Source organism: Syzygium oleosum, unplaced genomic scaffold (assembly GCF_021117445.2).
Source record: "Syzygium oleosum isolate NSW1041296 unplaced genomic scaffold, Sole_v2.1 Sole_v2.39, whole genome shotgun sequence".
Classification (NCBI taxonomy): Eukaryota; Viridiplantae; Streptophyta; class Magnoliopsida; order Myrtales; family Myrtaceae; genus Syzygium; species Syzygium oleosum.
In genome coordinates this window covers 1,211,174-1,231,128 of record NW_026607523.1, presented here as the reverse complement: position 1 = coordinate 1,231,128, position 19,955 = coordinate 1,211,174, and the positions used below count along the sequence as shown (strand labels likewise).

The 19,955-nt window shown below is 37.9% G+C and overlaps 1 protein-coding gene across 5 annotated transcripts; it reads left to right on the top strand.

Moving 5' to 3' along the window:
- The first annotated feature begins 13,227 nt into the window (after window positions 1-13,227).
- Window positions 13,228-19,391, top strand: LOC115692570 (protein PIN-LIKES 3-like). Of its 5 annotated transcripts, none has more exons than XM_030619472.2 (12): window positions 13,228-13,383; window positions 14,091-14,229; window positions 14,481-14,645; window positions 15,468-15,547; window positions 15,628-15,752; window positions 15,928-16,049; window positions 16,329-16,568; window positions 17,281-17,373; window positions 18,119-18,219; window positions 18,376-18,428; window positions 18,542-18,727; window positions 18,959-19,391. In XM_030619472.2, the coding sequence occupies exons 2-12, from the start codon at window positions 14,137-14,139 to the stop codon at window positions 19,081-19,083; spliced, it is 1,383 nt and encodes a 460-aa protein (XP_030475332.1). In that variant the 5' UTR covers window positions 13,228-13,383; window positions 14,091-14,136; the 3' UTR covers window positions 19,084-19,391. The 5 variants fall into 5 exon arrangements, with proteins under 5 accessions (XP_030475332.1, XP_030475330.1, XP_030475336.1 ...); XM_030619470.2 differs by having other exon boundaries at window positions 13,234-13,387; XM_030619476.2 differs by lacking the exon at window positions 13,228-13,383 and adding an exon at window positions 14,338-14,393 and having other exon boundaries at window positions 14,089-14,224.
- Window positions 19,392-19,955: the final 564 nt, after the last annotated feature.

Here is a 19,955-nt window from a genome sequence, read left to right as displayed (position 1 = left end):
GTAAAAGGGGCATCCAGGTGCTTACTATTTTTCTTCTTTATATACACGCATGTTTATAAGTCCAAATTCTAATGGTGAATTGCACATTCAAAAGGACTGCTAATTTTGGGGTTACAAACATGCTTCAATTCAAAGAAGAGGAGGACTGAGCATCTGGATACCCCGCACACATAAAGAATGGACAATGGCGGGAAAATTACAAAAAAAGTCCTAAACCTTTTATAATTGTGCCAATTCAGTCCTAAACCTTTTTTTTTGCCATTTCAGTCCTAAACCTTTTGCAATTGTGCCAATTCAGTCCTTCCAGCCACTTTTGGCAGGCCGGCGCTGACGTGATCGCCGGGCGACTGACGTGGCATTATTTTAATTTTTTTTCCTTTCTCTCTTTTTTTTTTCTTTCCTTCTTCTCCGAGGCTCGCCGGCGAGGTGACCTCGCTGGCCATGGGCGAGGTCGACCTCGCCGTCGCTGGGCGAGCTCGACCTCGCCCGGCCATGGCGAGGTCGAGCTCGCCGACCATGGGCGAGGTTGAGCTCGCACAGCGACGGCGAGGCCTTGCCAAGATCTGGCGAAACCTCGCCGTCGCTGGGCGAGCTCGACCTCGCCATGGCCAGGGCGAGGTCGAACTCGCCCAGCGACGACGAGGCCTCGCCAGATCTGGGCGAGGCCTCGCCGTCGCTGGGCGAGGTCGACCTCGCCCATGGCCGGTGAGGTCGGCCTCGCCATGGCCGATGAGGTCACCTCGCCGGCGAGCCTCCCCCTGGCCGGTCTGGCCAGGGGGAAAAGGAAAGAAAAAAAAAAGAGAAAGGAAAAAAATATTAAAATAATGCCACGTCAGCCGGCCGGCGTCCACGTCAGCGTCGGCAGGCCAAAAGTGGCAGGATGGACTAAATTAGTACAATTGCAAAAGGTTTAGGACTGAAATGGCCAAAAAAAAAGGTTTAGGACTGAATTGGCACAATTGCAAAAAGTTTAGGACTTTTTTGGTAATTTTCCCGGGCAATGACATAAACAAGCTTGTTAAGGTTGCCTTAGATGAGCACTTGGCTTGTCCCTTTGGGAATGCTGTGGAGCACAACCGTCACTACCAAGCTACTCCCATCCACCATCATGGTCCTTAAATCTCTGTGCTTTTGAACGTGCAATTCATCATTCCTATTCAAATCTCATTATTATGCGGACCTTATCTGAAATAAAGACTTGTAATAGCCAACTTCATCTCATTTAAGGGATAGACTCCACCGACCGACCAAATTTTCGCCAGCCAACTTGTTCCTGCGACTAAAGCAAGGACAATTTTGTCTAAATTATCTTAGATTACCTAAAGTTTTTCATACATTCATATTAGAGAAAATAAAACTAAAAGAAGAAGAGAAAATAGAAACAAGAAAATCGATACCCGATATCTCTATTATTAACACCAGAATTTTACTAACAGGTCAAAGATGCATTAATAAAGAAAATCACTTTAAATCTAGCCGTTTGAGATGATTGTCAATCAATCAAGATATCTCGCATAATTGAATATTTCGAGTAGATAATCTTGATCAATCAAAATTTTCTAAATAAGGAATCTATACCGAATCATAACCTGTCAAGGAATAAAATATCTCAATATATTCTTGATATTCGTGATAAAAAGTTGTCATCGCAAGTTTATAAGTGCGCTGCTCATATTTACAATCATTGCGTATATCAAGCTGTTGTTATCCAATGTATACTTTGTTGTTATCCACTCAGTAATCTGCCTCTATCCACGCACTGCTTTGCCCATATCCACACAGTATGCTGCTAATATTCATGCGATACCTTATAGTTCCAATTGATTTCCATGCAATATTCTATTGATATTCAAACGATAGATACACCCGGCTTTTTGAATATATTCAATTGTTCTCCGAGACATACTTTGATTACAATATTGATGTAGATCCTATAGACCTGACACTTTGGTATATCCAAGATTAAGTGTACTCCTCATAAGTTCTTCCAGTTAATTAGAATCTTTTTTACCAATTACATCAAAGTTCTTTTTCAATGCGGATACAACCTGAAATACAAACAACTTTTGCATTTATTAATATCGACATAAAACATGGATAGTTTTGTCAACTACAAAACATAATAGGGGTTTTCTCAACACTTTTCAAGTGGGACCATAAATAATCCTAGCTAATGTGACATCGTCAAATAATCCTCCACTTTAATTGATGATTGATGAATAAAATGATTTCATATGGCAATGTAAACAATAAAAACTAATTGCTAATGTCATAAATTAAATTGCAAGTCATCATATACTTCAGGGAAAATTCCATTTTGGTACCCAAAGTGGGGTCAAATTCTCAATTTGGTACCCAAAGTGGAAAAAGTGTCAAATAAGGGTTTGAAGTGCTTAGTCAGTCTCAAATAAGGGCCCGAAGTGCCCAAAAAGTCTCAAATAAGGGTCTGGGTCTCCGGGCGGCCAAAATGTCCGCCGGTGGCCAAAAACGGTACTGTTCCGGCACCGGAACAGTACTTTTATTATTTTTTTACATTTTTTTCTTTCTTTTTTCTTTTTTTTGTTTTTTTTCTTTTTCTTTTCCTTTCCTTTTTTTTTTTCTCTTCCCTCCGCCGGCCTCCGGCGGAGGTCGCCGGCCTCAGGCGGAGGCTGCCCTCGCCGGCGTCGGGCGGGCCCGCCCGCTGGGCGGGCGAGGTGACCCTCGCCGGATCCGGCAAGAGCGGCTCTCGCCGGATCGGCGAGGCGCCCTCGCCCGCCCGGCCCGTGGTGGGCGGCGTCGCCGACGCGGCGAGGCGACCCGGGCGAGTCGCCCTCGCCGCGTCCGGGCGATGGGCGCCACCGCACTGGGGTGGGCGGGCAAGGGCTACCCTCGCCCGCCCGGGCGGGGCGGCCCTCGCCCGACGCCGGCAAGGGCAGCCTCCGCCTGAGCCGGTAACCTCCACCTGAGCCGGTAACCTCCACCGGAGGCCGACGGAGGGAAGAGAAAAAAAAAAAAAAAAGGAAAGGAAAAGGAAAAGAAAAAAGAAAGAAAAAAATGTAAAAAAATATTAAAAGTACTGTCCTAAGGTCTTGAACAAGATTTTTTTTTACGCCGCGGACATTTTGGCCTACGACGACCGCACTTTATTTGAGACTTTTTGGGCACTTTGGGCCCTTATTTGAGACTGATTAAGCACTTCAAACCCTTATTTGATACTTTGTCCACTTTGGGTACCAAATTGAGAATTTGACCCCACTTTGGGTACCAAAATGGAATTTTCCCTATACTTCATTTTGCCAAAGCAGACGGGTTCCATCCATGATAAGAAAAAAGACAGAGATAGAGTATATATTTTATATCCAAACATATATGCTACATAAAGGGTCAAACAGTGCATTCTTTCATTCGTTCAGAAACTTAAATGTGTATACATTCTAAACATTCGATGATAGAACTAGCTCTATATAATGAGAGTAATACTTTTTTCGTGTTGGTAGAGATCATGGATCATGAGATTCCTTCCTGAGATATTCCCAAATATCAATGCACATTAAGAGTGAGACATCAATCAATCATCGACTTTGATAACATTTGTTAGACAAAGGTTCAACATTTTCATCAGAGGAGATTACCAAAAGGAAACTCAATTCCAAGTCCATCAACATATGAAAATGGACTTGCCTTCATTTAGAACTAAAACAAAAGTTATGAGTTAATAAATCAATTGTTTTAACTCATAACAAATCTTGGATCTGGACGACAACAATCACTAACCTAGATGCCGGCCAACCTACGTGGCATGAGTAGTGCTAATGTGGATAATTTTTGTAATTTTTTTTTAAATTTTCTGATTTTTTTCTTTTTTTCAATTTATGCCCTGTCTTTTCTTTCTTTTCTTTTTCTATTTCCCTCTGCTAGTTGCCAGGGCCTCATCAATGGCCTAGGAGGAAAATAGAGAAAAAAGAAAAAGGAAAGGAAAGGAAAGGAAAAAAAGAAAAAAGGCAAAAAATAAAAAAAATTCAAAAAAATTAAGAAAATTTGAAAAAATCGTTAACATCAACACCAACCGTGCCACATAAGACGGCTGGCATATTTGATCGTGATTTTCACCCAAAATCGGTCATAATGACTACATTGCAAATCGTTAAAAGGTTTAAAACTAAATTGGACAAATTGAAAAGTTTAGAACTAAATTGGCATCCATACAATAGATTTAAGATATTTTTGGTAATTATCCCCTCTTTCATTAATTGCACACCTACATTGGTTAACACTATACTGAGATACAATTCAAGTTCTTCCTTATTTCCTATTCAAAATAAAATAGTCTTTCTATTTAAAATATTTAAGTATTTAGCTCAATTAATGCTCGTAGATGAATCGATCAAACTGCTTTCAGAATGTTGATTTGATAGCAAAACTGATTGACGATAATTTTGAACAAACAGTTCTAACTGAGGTTATTAAAGAGGTGTAAGTACAATATTTAGGGAAAAGTGTCAAAAAAGTCCTAAACTTTTTGCATTGATGCCAATTTAGTCCTAAACCTTTTTTTGGTGTCAATTGAGTCATAAACCTTTTGCATTGGTGCCAATTGAGTCCTAAACCTTTTGTATTGATGCCAATTCAATCCTAAACATTTTTCATTGGTGCCAATTTAGTCATAAATCTTTTTTTGGTGTCAATTCAGTCCTAAACCTTTTGCATTGGTGCCAATTCAGTCCTTCGATGCGTTAATATTTATTAGTCGGAATGACTAAATTGGCACCAATGCAAAAGGTTTAGGACTGAATTGGCACTAATGCAAAAGGTTTATGACTGAATTGACACAAAAAAATATTTAGAACTAAATTGACATAAAAAAAATTTTAGAACTAAATTGATACAAAAATAAAAGGTTTAAAATTTTTTTGACACTTTCCTCGCGATATTTAATTCGAAAAAGGAGGTTACTATATGCTCGAGTGGGTTTCTGTTGGTAAAGTCTACTGACACCTTGATCCCATGTCATTTTCATTTCATTTATTAAAAGAATTAAAAAGAGCAATCAGAAAAAGGTAGAGCTAGATTTTGACGGGGTGTGGCTGTAAAGGCGCAGCTACCCCATCGAGTTGGTTGGGACCCATAAATGTTAAAAGTGCCCCATGTCACATGAAAAACCTTCCCATTGGTCCTACTAGTGTTTCAAGATGTAAATGTCAAGGGAATCCCAATGTTTTTCTGTTAGTTGCATATACGAAATGAATTCTTATGGGATCACTATCAATAATTTAAAAGTTTAAGCCGATAGATAGATGTGTGGTTTAATATTTAAAAAATTTTATAACTCCCTCTAACACTTAGTTTGGTCTTTTCGCATAAAATTAAGTATGAAAATACTTCATTGGGGAGGCAAATAGGGGCTTGAAAAAATTCGGACTTAGGACTTTCTACTCTGATACAATATGATATTTTATGAAACCACTGTCAACAGTTATAAAAGTTTAAATTGCTAAATGAATAGCTAGTTTAATATTTAATTATTCTATCACAAATGAGGAAAGAAATCAAAAATCAGCAAACCATTAATTCAATTCGCACATGTATACTTTTCTAGTCCAAGTACGTAATTACTATAAGGACGATGTGGATATTGGAAGGAGAAACGTTAAACATACTCAATTTTGAACAATTCGATTTTTAAAACAATGAATTGCACATAACGCAAGAGGAGTCTATACATAAAAAATCAAACAAATTCTTTAGTTATAGGTACTTATTAATGCCCTTTATGCACTTATCAATAATTTCATAGTACCACAATTGGTCTAAACAAAACCACAGGTTCCTTTGTGGCGAATCTCACTACAGTTTAATCTACTCAACACATTAGTTATTCCGACATTTAACATTAGATTCCACAAGGTCAAAAACGGATGTTCCTTTGTGCATTGTGATTAATGACGGACTAGATTTTAACTTGGTCAAGTAAACTAATTCGCAAAATGTAAGCACAAGGATGGGAAGATATACCAACCTTCCGTGAAAATTCTAATTATTTATAATAAATATTAACAAAAGCACACCGAAACCGGTGAGCTGTCACCCACCCATTAGTAGCTCAGTTGGTTAGGGCGTACTTGGGATTGTGTGGTTAGGCGCACTGGTCCCATGTTCGATTCCCCAGCTAAGCACTTGTGATTTAAGTGGGGAGCCATAGCGGTGGAGTTCTTTGTCGATTAAATTAGAGCTTGTGATTTAAGTGGGGGCCAAGTAGCGGTGGAGTTCTTTGTCTTTAGTCTATAGAGGAATAGTGGAGGTGCGCGTAAGCTGGCCCGGACACCTCGGTTATCAAAAAAAAAAAAACCGGTGAGCTGTCACTTCGGTCGGCCCGATTGGCAAGGTCCGTAATTGGAGCATTGGGAGATGGAACATAAACGTGCAAGGAGTGAGTGGTACGGACTTAATAAAAGATGTCGTGCATGTGTAATTGCAGTCGCGCAAAAAGTCTTGTATTCACTCGAAGAACAGTCTGGCAAAAAGCACAGAAGAAGAAATGGCCGCCGTGTGTTTTTCCTTCATTAACGCCTCATTCACCGTCGCCTTCAAACAAGAAGTCACAATAAGGAAAAGAAAAAGGGCAAAAGACAAAAGTCGTGATGGGCGGCGCCACAAATGTCGAAATCTTTGACCAGGAAGATCGTAAACGAAGAGCCCAAATCTATCGTTAATTTTTAGTTCGACCCACTGTCACTTTCAAATTAAAGCTATTGACTTATGAGCTAAATATAATTTAACAACTACTTCACTTTATATCATAAACGTGATGTGATATGTCTTTTCCCGTAACATCCATGCACGTGCACCTCACAAGTCGCTTGCAAGAACTGTGCCATCGACCGCAAGGTTAGTGATTAGAGTTTTTAGTCGATCATTAATCCCAATTTAAGTGCAAGAAAAAGTGTAATCACTTGCCACACTCATGAATTTGGGGAAAATTACCAATTCGATCTCAAACTTATTGTACATATGACAATTTAGTCCTAAACTTTATACAGTTTTGCAAATGCAGTTCTAAACCTTTATGCGAAATTTCCATATAGTCCTTTCGGTCAATTGCGATCGAAAATTGATGACGTGGCGATCCACAAGTTGTCAATGTCAGCGTGCCATGTAGGACAGCCTACGTCACGTCAACGATTTTCATTGGCAATTTGCTAGAAGGAGTATATTGGAATTTTATGCAAACGTTTGGACTATTCATAAAATTTGAAAGTTTAGAACTGAATTAGCATTCTCACAAATAAATTTAGGTGTAAATGGGCATTTATTCCCATGAATTTGTGAGGTTGCCGACCATCCAAAGAAGAGCAATCTCAAGTGACGATCGAGATAATGCTAAGTTGCCAATGATGTCAATGGTGCACTACTGCTATCATCCTTCATCAGTCGTAAGAGCTAAAGCTCAATGAAACTTACTTTGCCTTTATTCTATATATATGTGTTCTTTTAAGTAGTAGATCACTAGGATAACAGACGATTACTTATTCTTTGAACAACTATAGGATCAGATATTGAATATATCATTGAAAACTTAATTAATATAGCTGACTTTACGATATGTCGATAATTATCCTAAATATAGCTGGACTCAAGAGATTAAAGTAGAAGGAAGTTATGGAAGTCATCCTCACATGATAAACCTAGGACGAGAAAATACTTAGTTTCTTATTGGCCCTACTGATATTTTGAGAAGCAAATGTCAAGGTGATCCAGATGTTTTTCACCCGTAATATACGTAAAAAAACAAAAAATCATCACACCGTCAAGCATCCATAATTGCGGTTCCTACAGTTCTACTTTTCAAGTCCAGTCACATAGTTGTCATAAGGACGATGATAACGAATATTCGCAGGAAACTTATTAATCATATTAAATTTAAGGTTAATACGATAAAAAATTTCAAACTAGTATATCTATGATAAATTTATCCAAAACTAATTTTTTAAGCATCAAAAACCCTAAATTAATACACCTATGACAAATTTACCCTCGATTAGTTTCCGTTAAATTTTACCTTCAAATTGCTGAGTTTTGTGACACGTGGCAGCTGACGGGTGTACCAATTTACGGTTTTGCCCCTCAATTTGTCACAAATTTGTCGATTTATGATTTTTCGTGGTATTAACCCAATTTAATGGAGGGAAAATTTGTCACAGGTGTACCAGTTTGGGATTTTTAGTGGTCAAAAAATTAGTTTGGGGTAAATTTATCACAGATGTACCAGTTTAGGGTTTTTTGTGGTCAAAAAATTAGTTTAGGTAAATTTGTCACATGTGTACCAATTTAGAGTTTATCGTGGTATTAACTATTTAATTTAAAATCGCACAATTTCCTTAGTTATAGGTACTTATTAATTCCCTTTATGCACTTATCAACAAAATCCTTGACACTCGCAACTGGTCAAAACAAAATCGCACATTCCTTGTGGCGAATTGTGCCGCAGTTTAATCTACTCAATCAAATTAGTTGTTGAGACGCTTAGATCAAGTTCCAAAAAATCAGGATGATCCTTTGTACATTGTGATCGATGACTAACAAGAGTTTAACCTGAGCAAGCAAAATAATCCACACATTATAACGTTAGGAATGGGTAGACATAAATACTTTACGTGAATTTTTTTTTTTAAATACATGACAAATTTTGAAAGAATCACATCGAACACCGCTGGTCGGCCCTCCCGTCGGACCAACTGGAGTGGCCTAGTCCCTAATTGGAGCGTTGGGAGATGGAAAATAAATGTGCAAGGAGTGGGTGGGACGCATTTAATGCGAGAGAAGAAGTTACTATAAAAGAAGTGGTGCACGTACAGTGGGAGAAAATTGTCCAAAAAATTTTAAATCTATTGCACTTTTACCAATTCAATTCTAAACTTTTTAACTTTGCCAATTGAATCCTAAAACTTTTCATTTCTTGTCAATTAAGTCCATCCAGCCAATTTTGACCGGAAATCGTTGACATGGACGTCGGGCGGCCACGTGGCGCTGACGTGGATATTTTTATACAATGTTTTAATAATTTCTGAACTTTTTATGTTTTTCTTTTCTTTTCTCTATTTTTTTCTAGGTTTTGAAGTTAGGGCCGGCGAAGGTGGCCGGCCGACCCTCGCCGGCTCTGGACTAGGGCATCGTTGCCCTTGCCGACTTTGGGCGAGGGCTGCGATGCCCTCGCTCGCCATAGCTTTTTATTGCATAATTAAATTGGTTACATGTTTTGCATTGAGTATGCATTGTTGAGACGTTTTTGGTGATGTCTATATATTAATAAAAAAAAGAATATACTTTCAGGACCACATTGATCATGGTTCTTTTCTTGTACTGCCGGATGCTAGTTTAATTTTTGAGATGTTGCAGATGGGTTTAGAGAAGCTATTAAAGAACATCGGAAGGCTATTTAAATGAATCAAGACATGCCTAATCCATGTAATTCAATCTTCTCTAGATCTCAGTGAAAAATTTGTGCCTTTGTGGTAGGGATCTCTATATTTAGTTTTTGCTATGAATTAGTTAATAGTCGTTTAGCATATTCACTGTATATGTGTTCGCATTAATACGCTAAATTGCAAATTATGATCAATTATGCATGTTTATAATGTTGAGAGTGAACAGAATGTCATTGTGGATGGAAAGCGTGAAAATGTTGGCATGATGTGCAATTGATGCTACCGACATGTGAATGTATAACTTGTGAAATGTGCTTTCATATAAAATGTTCTCTAGGAATTGATGTTCTGTTTTATGTGTATGAATGTGAGATTGATCGAGCTCATGATGCCGCTTCCATAATTGTTTTGGCAAAGCAACAGATTTTCTACTCTGCTATACCATTTAGTGTTGAAGAGTACCTGGTGTTTGGTTTGGTAGAGGCCAATTTGTCCTTACTAATACTTACTCCTTCGAGCTACTTTTTATTGGAATAAGAGTAGCCTAGTGAAATTTTTTCTTGGAATGAATGTGTGGGTATTATGCCATCATCAGTGAACTTGTATGTCTAGCTGATTTGAGTAAAGGTCAGTGTGAAGAGACATAAGTCCAAGACTCCATGACTGGAAATGAACACCAGGTGAGATCAATTTTCATGTCAACGGAATTATTTCGTGAGAATTGTAGCCATGTGAATATATAACGATGGCATTTTACATAGTGGATTTTCCACTTTATTAGAATGATACAGTGATCTCAACTGAATCTATTCAAATGAGACAAAATCCACTATAAGATATGAGTTTATCTTTATGGAGGTGATGTAACTTGGAAATCAATTACATAAAAATTGTGAGGGAAATGACAATCTTGCTAATTTGGCAGATGATCTGATAAGGCAATTGATGTGGTCACTCCGAAGCCAATATTGTGGCTAATGTGAAAGAATGGGTGATAAACTCAAGTGTTACCAGGCATATATGTTGAGAACATAATGCTTTATCCTCCTACACTTTGGTAGAGGAAGGAGAAGAAAATATTTATCTTGGTGATTTGAGAACTGCTCAAGTTCTTGAGAAAGAGAAAATTCTTCTCAAAAACTCACATTTTAAAATGAGACTGAGTAGTTGAAAAATTTCTTAGCAGATTTCCTTTAGGAATGAAATGACACCTTCTATGTCTAGACATTGTGATTGCCAAGAGGCAATATCCATTGCAAAGAACGAAACTTTCAATGGTAAAAAGAGACACATCCGATTGAGACGTAATGTGGTACTACAACTGATTGAAGATGGAATTATGTCCATCGATTATGTTAAGTCAGAAGTAATTTTGGCCGATCCTCTAACTATACATTGAAGGGAATGGGACAAGCCAGTTGAAGAAAATCAGCAGTGATGGTAACCCAACTTAGGTAATTGGCAATCCCATGAATTAGGTTCATATGGCTAATAACAAGTCACTTGTTGATCTATGATGCACTATTAAATTATTTTTTTTGTCCCTCCTAAGATGAGAATAGCGCAAGACTACAAGGAAATTGAGGCTGAGCTAAGCTCTTAGTGAATTCCATAGCCTTTGTTAGTAGTGTATCAAAATGCAGTATACACTTGATGGAATCACATATATAAGTGTGGAGTGGGTCCGCTCCTACGAGAATTATTGGCGATATTCTCTAGAGCACTTATGAATAAACCAAGCACGCTATGGCCTATTAGCGCAAAACCGCGTTGAACAACAAACTTTGTGGGAAGTGTAATGTGATTGGTGAAAATCATAATTCAGAAAAGGAATTATTGGTTTATAGAAGTTTCCAACTTCACCAATGATTTTGTGAATTATATTTCATTCTTTCTAGGGCTGGTTCATAGCCTAACAAGGACCAGTTCCGATGCATTACACTCAAATAACCTAGCATTATTTTATGTTTTCATTTCAAAACCTTTTGAAATATGTGGGGGATTGTTAGATATTTCAGCAGTTTTGAAATATTGGTTATAATTTGCGATTGCTATAAAGTTATCATTTTGTAACAATTTTGCAACGGCCATATAACGGGTTTGTAACGTTTGATTTAATTCTTCATAAAGCCTCTATTATTTTATAACGGCCATATAACGGTCACTTTTAATAATTACCAATTGCTTTATAAGGGTTTCTTAACGGCTTTTTCCTCTTTCTTAATGGCTCTCTTTCTTGTACCTATAAATTATTACTTTGAGCATAATTGGAAAGTGATATATATACATATCAAAACAAGAATATTCTTTGTTTTTTCTTTTATATCTTTCCTTTCTTTACGGGGTTATACACATAACGTTGTTCCTGTTTCCTTCTAATATTCAGTACAGAGTATAGAAGAATGTTTATTGTATCTTGGGAAGATAGTCGCTAGAGCTTTACGCACCGAGTTTCGTACTCCAAGGGCGGAATTATCCTTAAGGACAGTGACTATCACGCATCAGACATTGATATTATTTTATTATCTTTTTCAATGGATTTCCAACAATTATTCTTATTTTTCCATGTTATCTAACAAATTTTTCCAACATGATGAACACACAAAATAGAAGCATTATTATGGACATTTTTACTATGAAAGAAAACAAAAAGAATAGGATAAGGAAGGTTTCGTCTTATCAAAGATGAAGGAAGAATAATCTCCTTCATGATGGCTCATAATTACATCTCAAGATGGCCACACATGAAGGCTAAGGGAGTGCTCCCATGCTGTAGAAGAGCTCTTAGATAACAAAAGAAAAAACGATACAAATAGTTTCTGAATTTTGGCTCAATGTATAATATAATCCTTAAACTTTTAGTTTGTTCATGTGTTTACCAAATTTTAGCTCAATATGCAATGTCGTTCTTAAACTTTTAATTTATTTAACGCGGTCCTTGGACTTTTGATAGATATTCAATTTAATTGAAAATATTTAATGTTGTACCTAAATTTGAATTAATAGAAGGACAATATTGAATATTTTCATATAGTTTAGGAATTATATTAAACATATTTCAAAAGTCCAGGGATCACATTAAACAAATTAAAATTTTAAGGACTATATTACACATTAAGTTAAAGTTCAGGGATTACATTGAACAAATTAAAAGTTCAGGAACTACATGATATATTAGGTCATAATCCAAAAATTATTTATGTCATTATGTCAAAAGAAAAGGACAAGAAAGTTGCAATGATGGCTCATCATTATTCATGATGGCCATTCATTGCAACTCTTTCTGCTTCACCGCGAGATACTCTACGTAAGAAGAGGAGCTCTCGTCAAAAGATAAAGTCAAGTGAGAAGCAGAGAAGAAGAGCTGAGACACATGTTGATTTGTGCAAAATATTTACATTCAATTGTAATCATGTAGTTCTGGGATTTATTAATAGATTATTGATTGTTGGCTCACTGTTAATGTAGGTTTCTACACTAGAAATAAACTACATAAACCTTTAATGTCCATTATTGTTCCTCATTTTGTTTCTCTGTCCACTTTTGCACGTTCTTCTTCCGCATTCAATTTTGACGACAGACTGGTGGACCCACCTACATGAAATCTCTCAACTTTTCTGGGGCAAGCTTGAACGTTGTGAACTGAAAAAAAATTTCTGCCTTAGACTGACTGGCAGTTGACGTCTGAAGACACCAAGTGCCGTGGTACCAGCAGTATTTTGCGTATTTTGGCTACATGCTGGCAATCATCGACTGTTGACTAAAGGTAAGTGTTCGATTCCAACTTTTCCACTACTCCACTGCAACCTTAATCTATATATCAACCTGTTGCGAGCATCAGAGAAGAGCATCTTTCTTCGAAGCAAACGTCTACTAAATTTAGCATTTTCATTAGTTTGCAGAGAGCTTCCATAGAAAGGCTAATGCAACCTTCTAAAATCAGTCAAGCCCACGAACGCTTGAATTTATGCAAGAATTGCGAGTGAGTGAATGCATCCTTTCTCACTAGTTCCTTTGCATAAATATCCCCAACTTTCTTTACATGTTTGGGTGTCGTGAATGTGTGTTTTCGTGCTCTACGTGATGGCATAGTCAATGTTTTTTTTCCTGAAAGAGATCAGAATTTTCAGCTGCAACCTTGATCCAGAGCATGTAATTTGGATCGCGGTGTCGCGCTTCACGAGCACACAATCATGAATCCGCATGTTTGTATGTAGAAATTGTCTGTGCTGTGGGAAGTTTGGAAGCTGAAGAATGTTCCTTTTATGTGGACCATTTGAAGCAGTGAAAGCAAAATACAAACGCAGCATCAGAAATGCTATGATAGTTTTCATGAGACATCTGAGTTATCTCTCGTTCTCTTTCTTAATTAGGTTTGTAGATTATACTTGTTAGATTAATGTCATGAGACCCGTTTGGAGGATGTAGACTGACCCGTGTTAGATGAGGGGTAAGAGAAAGAGTCACCTTGATTTTTCTTGCCTATCTTTCAAATGGTAATTTTGGATTTGCTTGGCGGGTGAATTTAAATAAGGAAAGTTGTTGCTGACCTGAGAGACTCGAAGGTTTTGACCAATTAAAGATTGATATCCTGCTTCCAGTAAAGTACATAGAATAGTGCGGTTAGATGGTGTGTGAGGTTAAAGAACAATAAAAAGACGTGCGTTCTGTTTTGATTTTCTTCTCCAGCCACCACCGCACAGTGGACGCACAATGAGACTTCTTTGAGCCGCTCATGAAGGAAGCTCCAAACGGCGATTTGTGCAAAGGATTCTACGCCAAATTGTGGCGTGTCCTTTGTGGAAACATAAGTGTTTCAGGCGGTGAGGTAATTCTCTGTGAGGTTGAACACTGGGGATTTAGATATAATTGGAGTGTAGGAAATACTCGAGCATGTGAGTAATTGTAACTCTGCAATTCTCCGACTGATTGGTAGGTTATCTGTTGCTAGCTCTCTCAGTGGAATAAGTACCGACATTCGGATCGAATCACGTAAATCTCTGCCGTTCTTTATTGTTCCTCGTTTATTTCTATGATTATTTTTGCATTAATTTAATTGCCAGATCCGTTATATCACAGCAATACTTGAGGTTGAAAGAAACAGTTTCAATGGGTGTTCTCGATCTGTTCGTCGTGGCCTTGATGCCAGTTCTGAAAGTACTCTTGGTTACTGCTGTTGGCTCATTTCTTGCGTTCAACCGTGTGAATCTGTTGGGGCACGATGCAAAGCAACACATGAATAATGTGAGTTCTCTGTGTGTAACCGCTGTATTTTGAAGTAATTCTTCTCCTCATTCAGCATCCTTGTTTTATAACTTCATTTTTCAAGAAGTATTTCATGGAATGATTACCTGCTTGTGTCTTGACAACTTAGCAAAAAGCCAGTGTCAAATTTTTTAAGTGACTTGAACTCCACCTTTTTCACCTCATTTGTGGTTGATGCCGCTTCAAGACCACTCGTGTAAAGTTTACTTTCAATCATCTTCACCTTCTGAAAACTGTATGTGCCAATTTCCCTTAAGGAGATAATAGGAAATTGTTAGATACTTGTTTCTGTAAATACAGAGAGTAGGCATAGAATTCTGAAACTTCCAAAGAGTTCTTTAGTAATCAGTATGCTTCTCTGCTGTTATGTTCAACAATGATGGGAATCAGGAAAGGTTTTTGCTAGTCTGCAATTTCCGAATGGTCGACATCATTGTATGTGAAAAGATAATAATGAGAGAGAGATCCTTCATTTGCTTCATGGCCTTTCTATTGTAAGGGAGCTGTTTCGGGTTTCATGGTAGGCAATGAATAGGTCATTGCTTGATAATCCTCTTGTAATTTTGCTTACTGAATTGTGGAAGTATTGGTAGGCAACGAATAGGTCAGTTTTGATGTCTCTCCATTCACAATTAAATTGGTACTGAGCATATCTTCCTCCCCCTTTCCTTTTACCTCCTTTTCTAGTTTTGTTCTTCGCCTTCACGTTCACATCTAATAAAAATAAAACTGAATGGACTGCATGTTATTCGAGGGTCCTTAACGGCCATAGTCTGTACTGATTCAATTATTCATGAGCAGTTGGTGTTCTACCTATTCACTCCGTCGTTGATAGGAAGCAACTTGGCCGACACACTTACACTCAGCAGTTTGGTTACTTTGTGAGTTTAACCCCCTTTGAAGCTTCTGAAAACATCCTAGTACAAGAGCTGATGAAATCTTTGCCCTTTAATTGTTTCAGATGGTTCATGCCGGTGAACATTCTTCTCACATTCATTATTGGCTCGGCTCTTGCTTGGGTACTGATAAAACTCACAGGGACTCCCCCGTATCTCCGAAGCCTTGTCATCGGTTGTTGTGCAGCAGGTATGTGTATATGGAACATTCTCTTCCTGATTATATTGTTATAGCGGACTGAAAATATTTCAATTTTACAAATCCAGAAAGCATATTATTTGAAGAGATATGATCGTTCTGAAATTCGGTTCACCTTTTTTATTTTTGCGATTTACCACCATAGTTCGTTGTTCATTGTTCTTAGGAAACTTGGGAAACTTGCCCTTGGTTATAATTCCCGCTGTCTGCGCCGAGACAAACAGTCCATTTGGAGATTCATCCACCTGCTCTACTAATGGCGAGGCATATGCTACCCTGTCTATGGCGGTATTCCTTTCTATTATACTTTTGTCTTTTTCCTTAAATTCCTCCAACTGTACTTTCAAGTAGCCATTGTTCGCCGATCAAATTGCCGTAACTGGTGGATAGTCCAAGTAATATATTTGCTCTGTCTTATCTAACTTGGTAACGAAGAGACAGATAGATCATACTACCAATAGAAAGTATGCCAACATTTACCAAAACTTGCATATAATTTGCTACTTTTAGTTCTCTATACAGTCCTTTTCATCTTAGTAATTCAATCATCTCAATTTTCATTTTCAGATAGGCGCTGTGTACATATGGTCCTATGTGTACACACTCATGAGGATATCTGCAGAGAAGACAGCTGAAGAAACGGACCCGAAGGACTCCACAGCGAGCCTAAATGCTGATGGAGTAACTTCAGGTGGACTTCCAGAGATCATCACGGAACCATTACTTGCTCCAGACGATTCTCCAAGCCCTAAGGACTGCATTAGCCAAGATGAAATTTATCAAACGAGGTTCGACGGAAAAACAAAGGTTCTTGACTTTGAGTTCTTCGATGACTTCGATTTTAAAAGACAGATCTTTAGTTGGACGGTTTTGGCCTATAATTGGTTGAATGTCTCATCCTGAAGTAGTATTCTGAAGAAATTTCTCCTCCATATGTCAATTTGCAAATTGACTGTATCATCCAACCAAAAATCTACTGAAGTTTTTTGATGAATCGCAAGTATGATTGTGAGTTAATCCTTAAAGAAGGCATTTTCAGTAATAATCCTGAAGGAAGTTTATATGTATCTCATTCCATTTCTCCAAATGCTATTCAAGAAGTTGATAATGGATCGTGTCAGAAGACGGTACTCAGAGAGACAGTTTTTCCTTGTTATGCTTACCTTATATCTAGGTCTTAAAATTTTATCAACTGCAATCATCTGAAATTGGTAAAACGTCAGGAGAGTACCAAAGCATCTGGAATATTATCACTACCTTCTAAGCTCATGCTTCCCTTTTGTTATAACTTATTCATGTTCATCGTACAACTTTACTGCAAACAACCTCCAGTGTTAAATTCTGTTTCCATATGGTGCTAATCATTTGATATGTACGTATTCTCCAATAAAAAGCAACCACCTCTGTTATACCCTTTGCATAAAGATACTTCTCTATCCCTAGTGTATTATATAAATGTCCTATGAGGTTATGCAACCTTGATGAATTTAACTTTCTTGCGTAATGATACTTTTGTTAGATATCATTCCTGAAGAAGATCAGGCAGCATATGACAACTATTACAGAGCATATTGACGTAAAGAAGTTGTTTGCACCTTCTACAATTGCAGTGGTATGCTCATACTGCCTGTTTTGTTCTGCCAGTTTCAATTAGTATACATTCATCAAAGCAAGTCAAAAGGATACAAAATTACAGCACTCTTTTGTTGGCCAAGCGAAGTTAGCGTAGTTGGACATTGCTATTTCAGGCTTACTTCTCACAGCTTCAAATAGATGGTTTATGACATCGGTTTCCAATTTTTCAGAGGATGTGTTAGAATGTTATCGGGATGTATAAGACTGCATTCTGTTTCTCCTGCTTATTAAGATTCCAAGTCACCGTGAATATGATCTGCATGATATTAATAAAAATCTGCTGAAATTAGTTTAGACTTTGTGCCTGTAAAAGGACTCGGAAGTGACTGTTTATTGTCTGCAAAAGTAAATGTTACGACTCGAAGCATGACAGACTCAATATCATTTGAGTCGTCTATCAGCCTCACTGGCCTCTTGCATTTTCCAGCTGACTTGTGCTTTATACTCTAGGGCGTTGTGCAATCAAAGAAAGATCAGAAAGCCAAAGAGATGACGTCTCACAAGATTTAACTCGTCTCCCTTCATCGTCTCTCTAACCATATAACTGTGTAGGCATTGAAGACACGTCTCACGAGACATTTAAGACACAGCTCTCTGTATAGTGTTTAAATGCTTTGAAGTTTAGTGAAATGGCAAGTAGCATGCCATCCGTTCCTCATGTAGCAACTCGTGCCAGCAACAAACATTCAATAACGTGGCTTCTTCATATTTTTCTTCTTCAGATTATCGGTTCCATCATTGGAGTAGCATCTCCAATCCGGAAACTCATAATTGGTGATGATGCTCCTCTGCGCGTGATCTACACTGCAACGAATTTGATAGGGTAAGATATTCATGACAATAGTTTGTTCTGCTCCTCATCAAAGTAACTTGGTTTTCAGTAACCAGTGCCTATTGCATGAAATTCCACATTTCTGTTTCTTGCCTATTTAAAAAAGAAATTTCATGTCCTCTGATTACTTCTATGTATGCTGCACAGGGGGGCTGCAATTCCATGTATCACTCTGATAATTGGAGCCAATCTTTTAAAAGGTAAAGTTTGAAGGCGGGTTTGATTTATCTTAAGCTTGAACCTTTACCAGCACTTCCAGGATCTGAGTGATTGCACCCATACAAAAATCATCTTATTCTGTTTGACGAATCAGGTTTGAAGAGATCGAATGTTAGTCCCGTAGTTATTATAGGAGTTATCACGATCAGGTATATTGCCTTGCCATTGATCGGTATCGGTATCGTTAAAGCTGCTCAACATTATGGCATGGTCGGATCAGATGCACTATATCAGTTTACCCTCATGCTTCAATATGCCCTTCCACCCGCAATGAATGTCGGTAGGTCATCTCTCTCTCTCTCTCTCTCTCTCTCTCTGTTTGTGATTGGTGGAAACAATTTATCCATTTGCCAACATTCTCTTAGCAGACCCAAGTAACTTGTGCAATCTCTTGGAAACACGAACATTGTCATGTCAATCTCGCCTTCTAGCAGAACGACCCGATTAGGACTGGAACGATCCAGTGCAGCATTGGCTCTAGCACTGATTTTGGCTTGGGAAATTGTTGCAGGTACAATCACCCAGCTGCTGGAAGCCGGCGAGAGTGAATGTTCAATCATTTTGTTATGGACATACGCTGTAGCATCCTTGAGCCTCACATTCTGGGCTACATTCTTCATGTGGATCGTCGCATAAGTACATTCCATTCGGCTTTACTTTTCCTTTTTCCGAATCCAGTGCGAAAACCGGGTCGTGGCCTTTCCCCGGGAAGGCCACCATTATACCTCAGTAGATCATAAAACTGGATGAACTTTGCAGCACAAAAATCTGTCATTCTTTTGGCAGAAGTAACCGAATCTCACAGATGAGAGAAAAGGATGAAAAGATACATTGGCAGTGCGAAATGTTCTGTTTATTTCCTACAGGTGTGACCTTCTAAAGCATCGGATTGTAACTGCGCGGAATCGGTATTCAATATACGCATCTGGTTTCTTCTGTAATCATTTGATAGACCTTTCTACGGTTAACCAAGAAGTACTTGCAATTCAGGATTATTGTGATTATAGGCATGAATGGACAGCAGATTGCTAGCGTTCCATAGCACTCCATATAGAACAGAGCTTCGTGCTAGTACATCGTGAACATGAGGTGGCAAATTGCTCACCCGGTCATGTGTTAGTAAAGAACAGGTTTCGACAAGTACCGCCATTAATTTATAAATCGAAATCTACCATATGTTTTAATGATGTATGTTGACACCTGATTTTTAACTCATTTTTTAAATTTTTCCAAAAATCGCAAAATTAGAATTAGAAATTTTGGCCAAGCTTAGGAACCTATTTCTAAACCAAAAATAAATTTTTAAAAATTTTCCTGAATTTTTCTTTAATTTCTTTTGATCAAAATAAGAGTGAAAATCAAGAAAAATAGCAAATGGAGTCCAAAAATTCCATAAAAATAGTCATTAGTCTTATTTTAAATCCAATTTCATTAATACATCATCAATTTTAGAAAATTTCAATTGGGAATGTGTTGTTTCCAAAAATTGGGTAAAAGCAAGCCCAAAT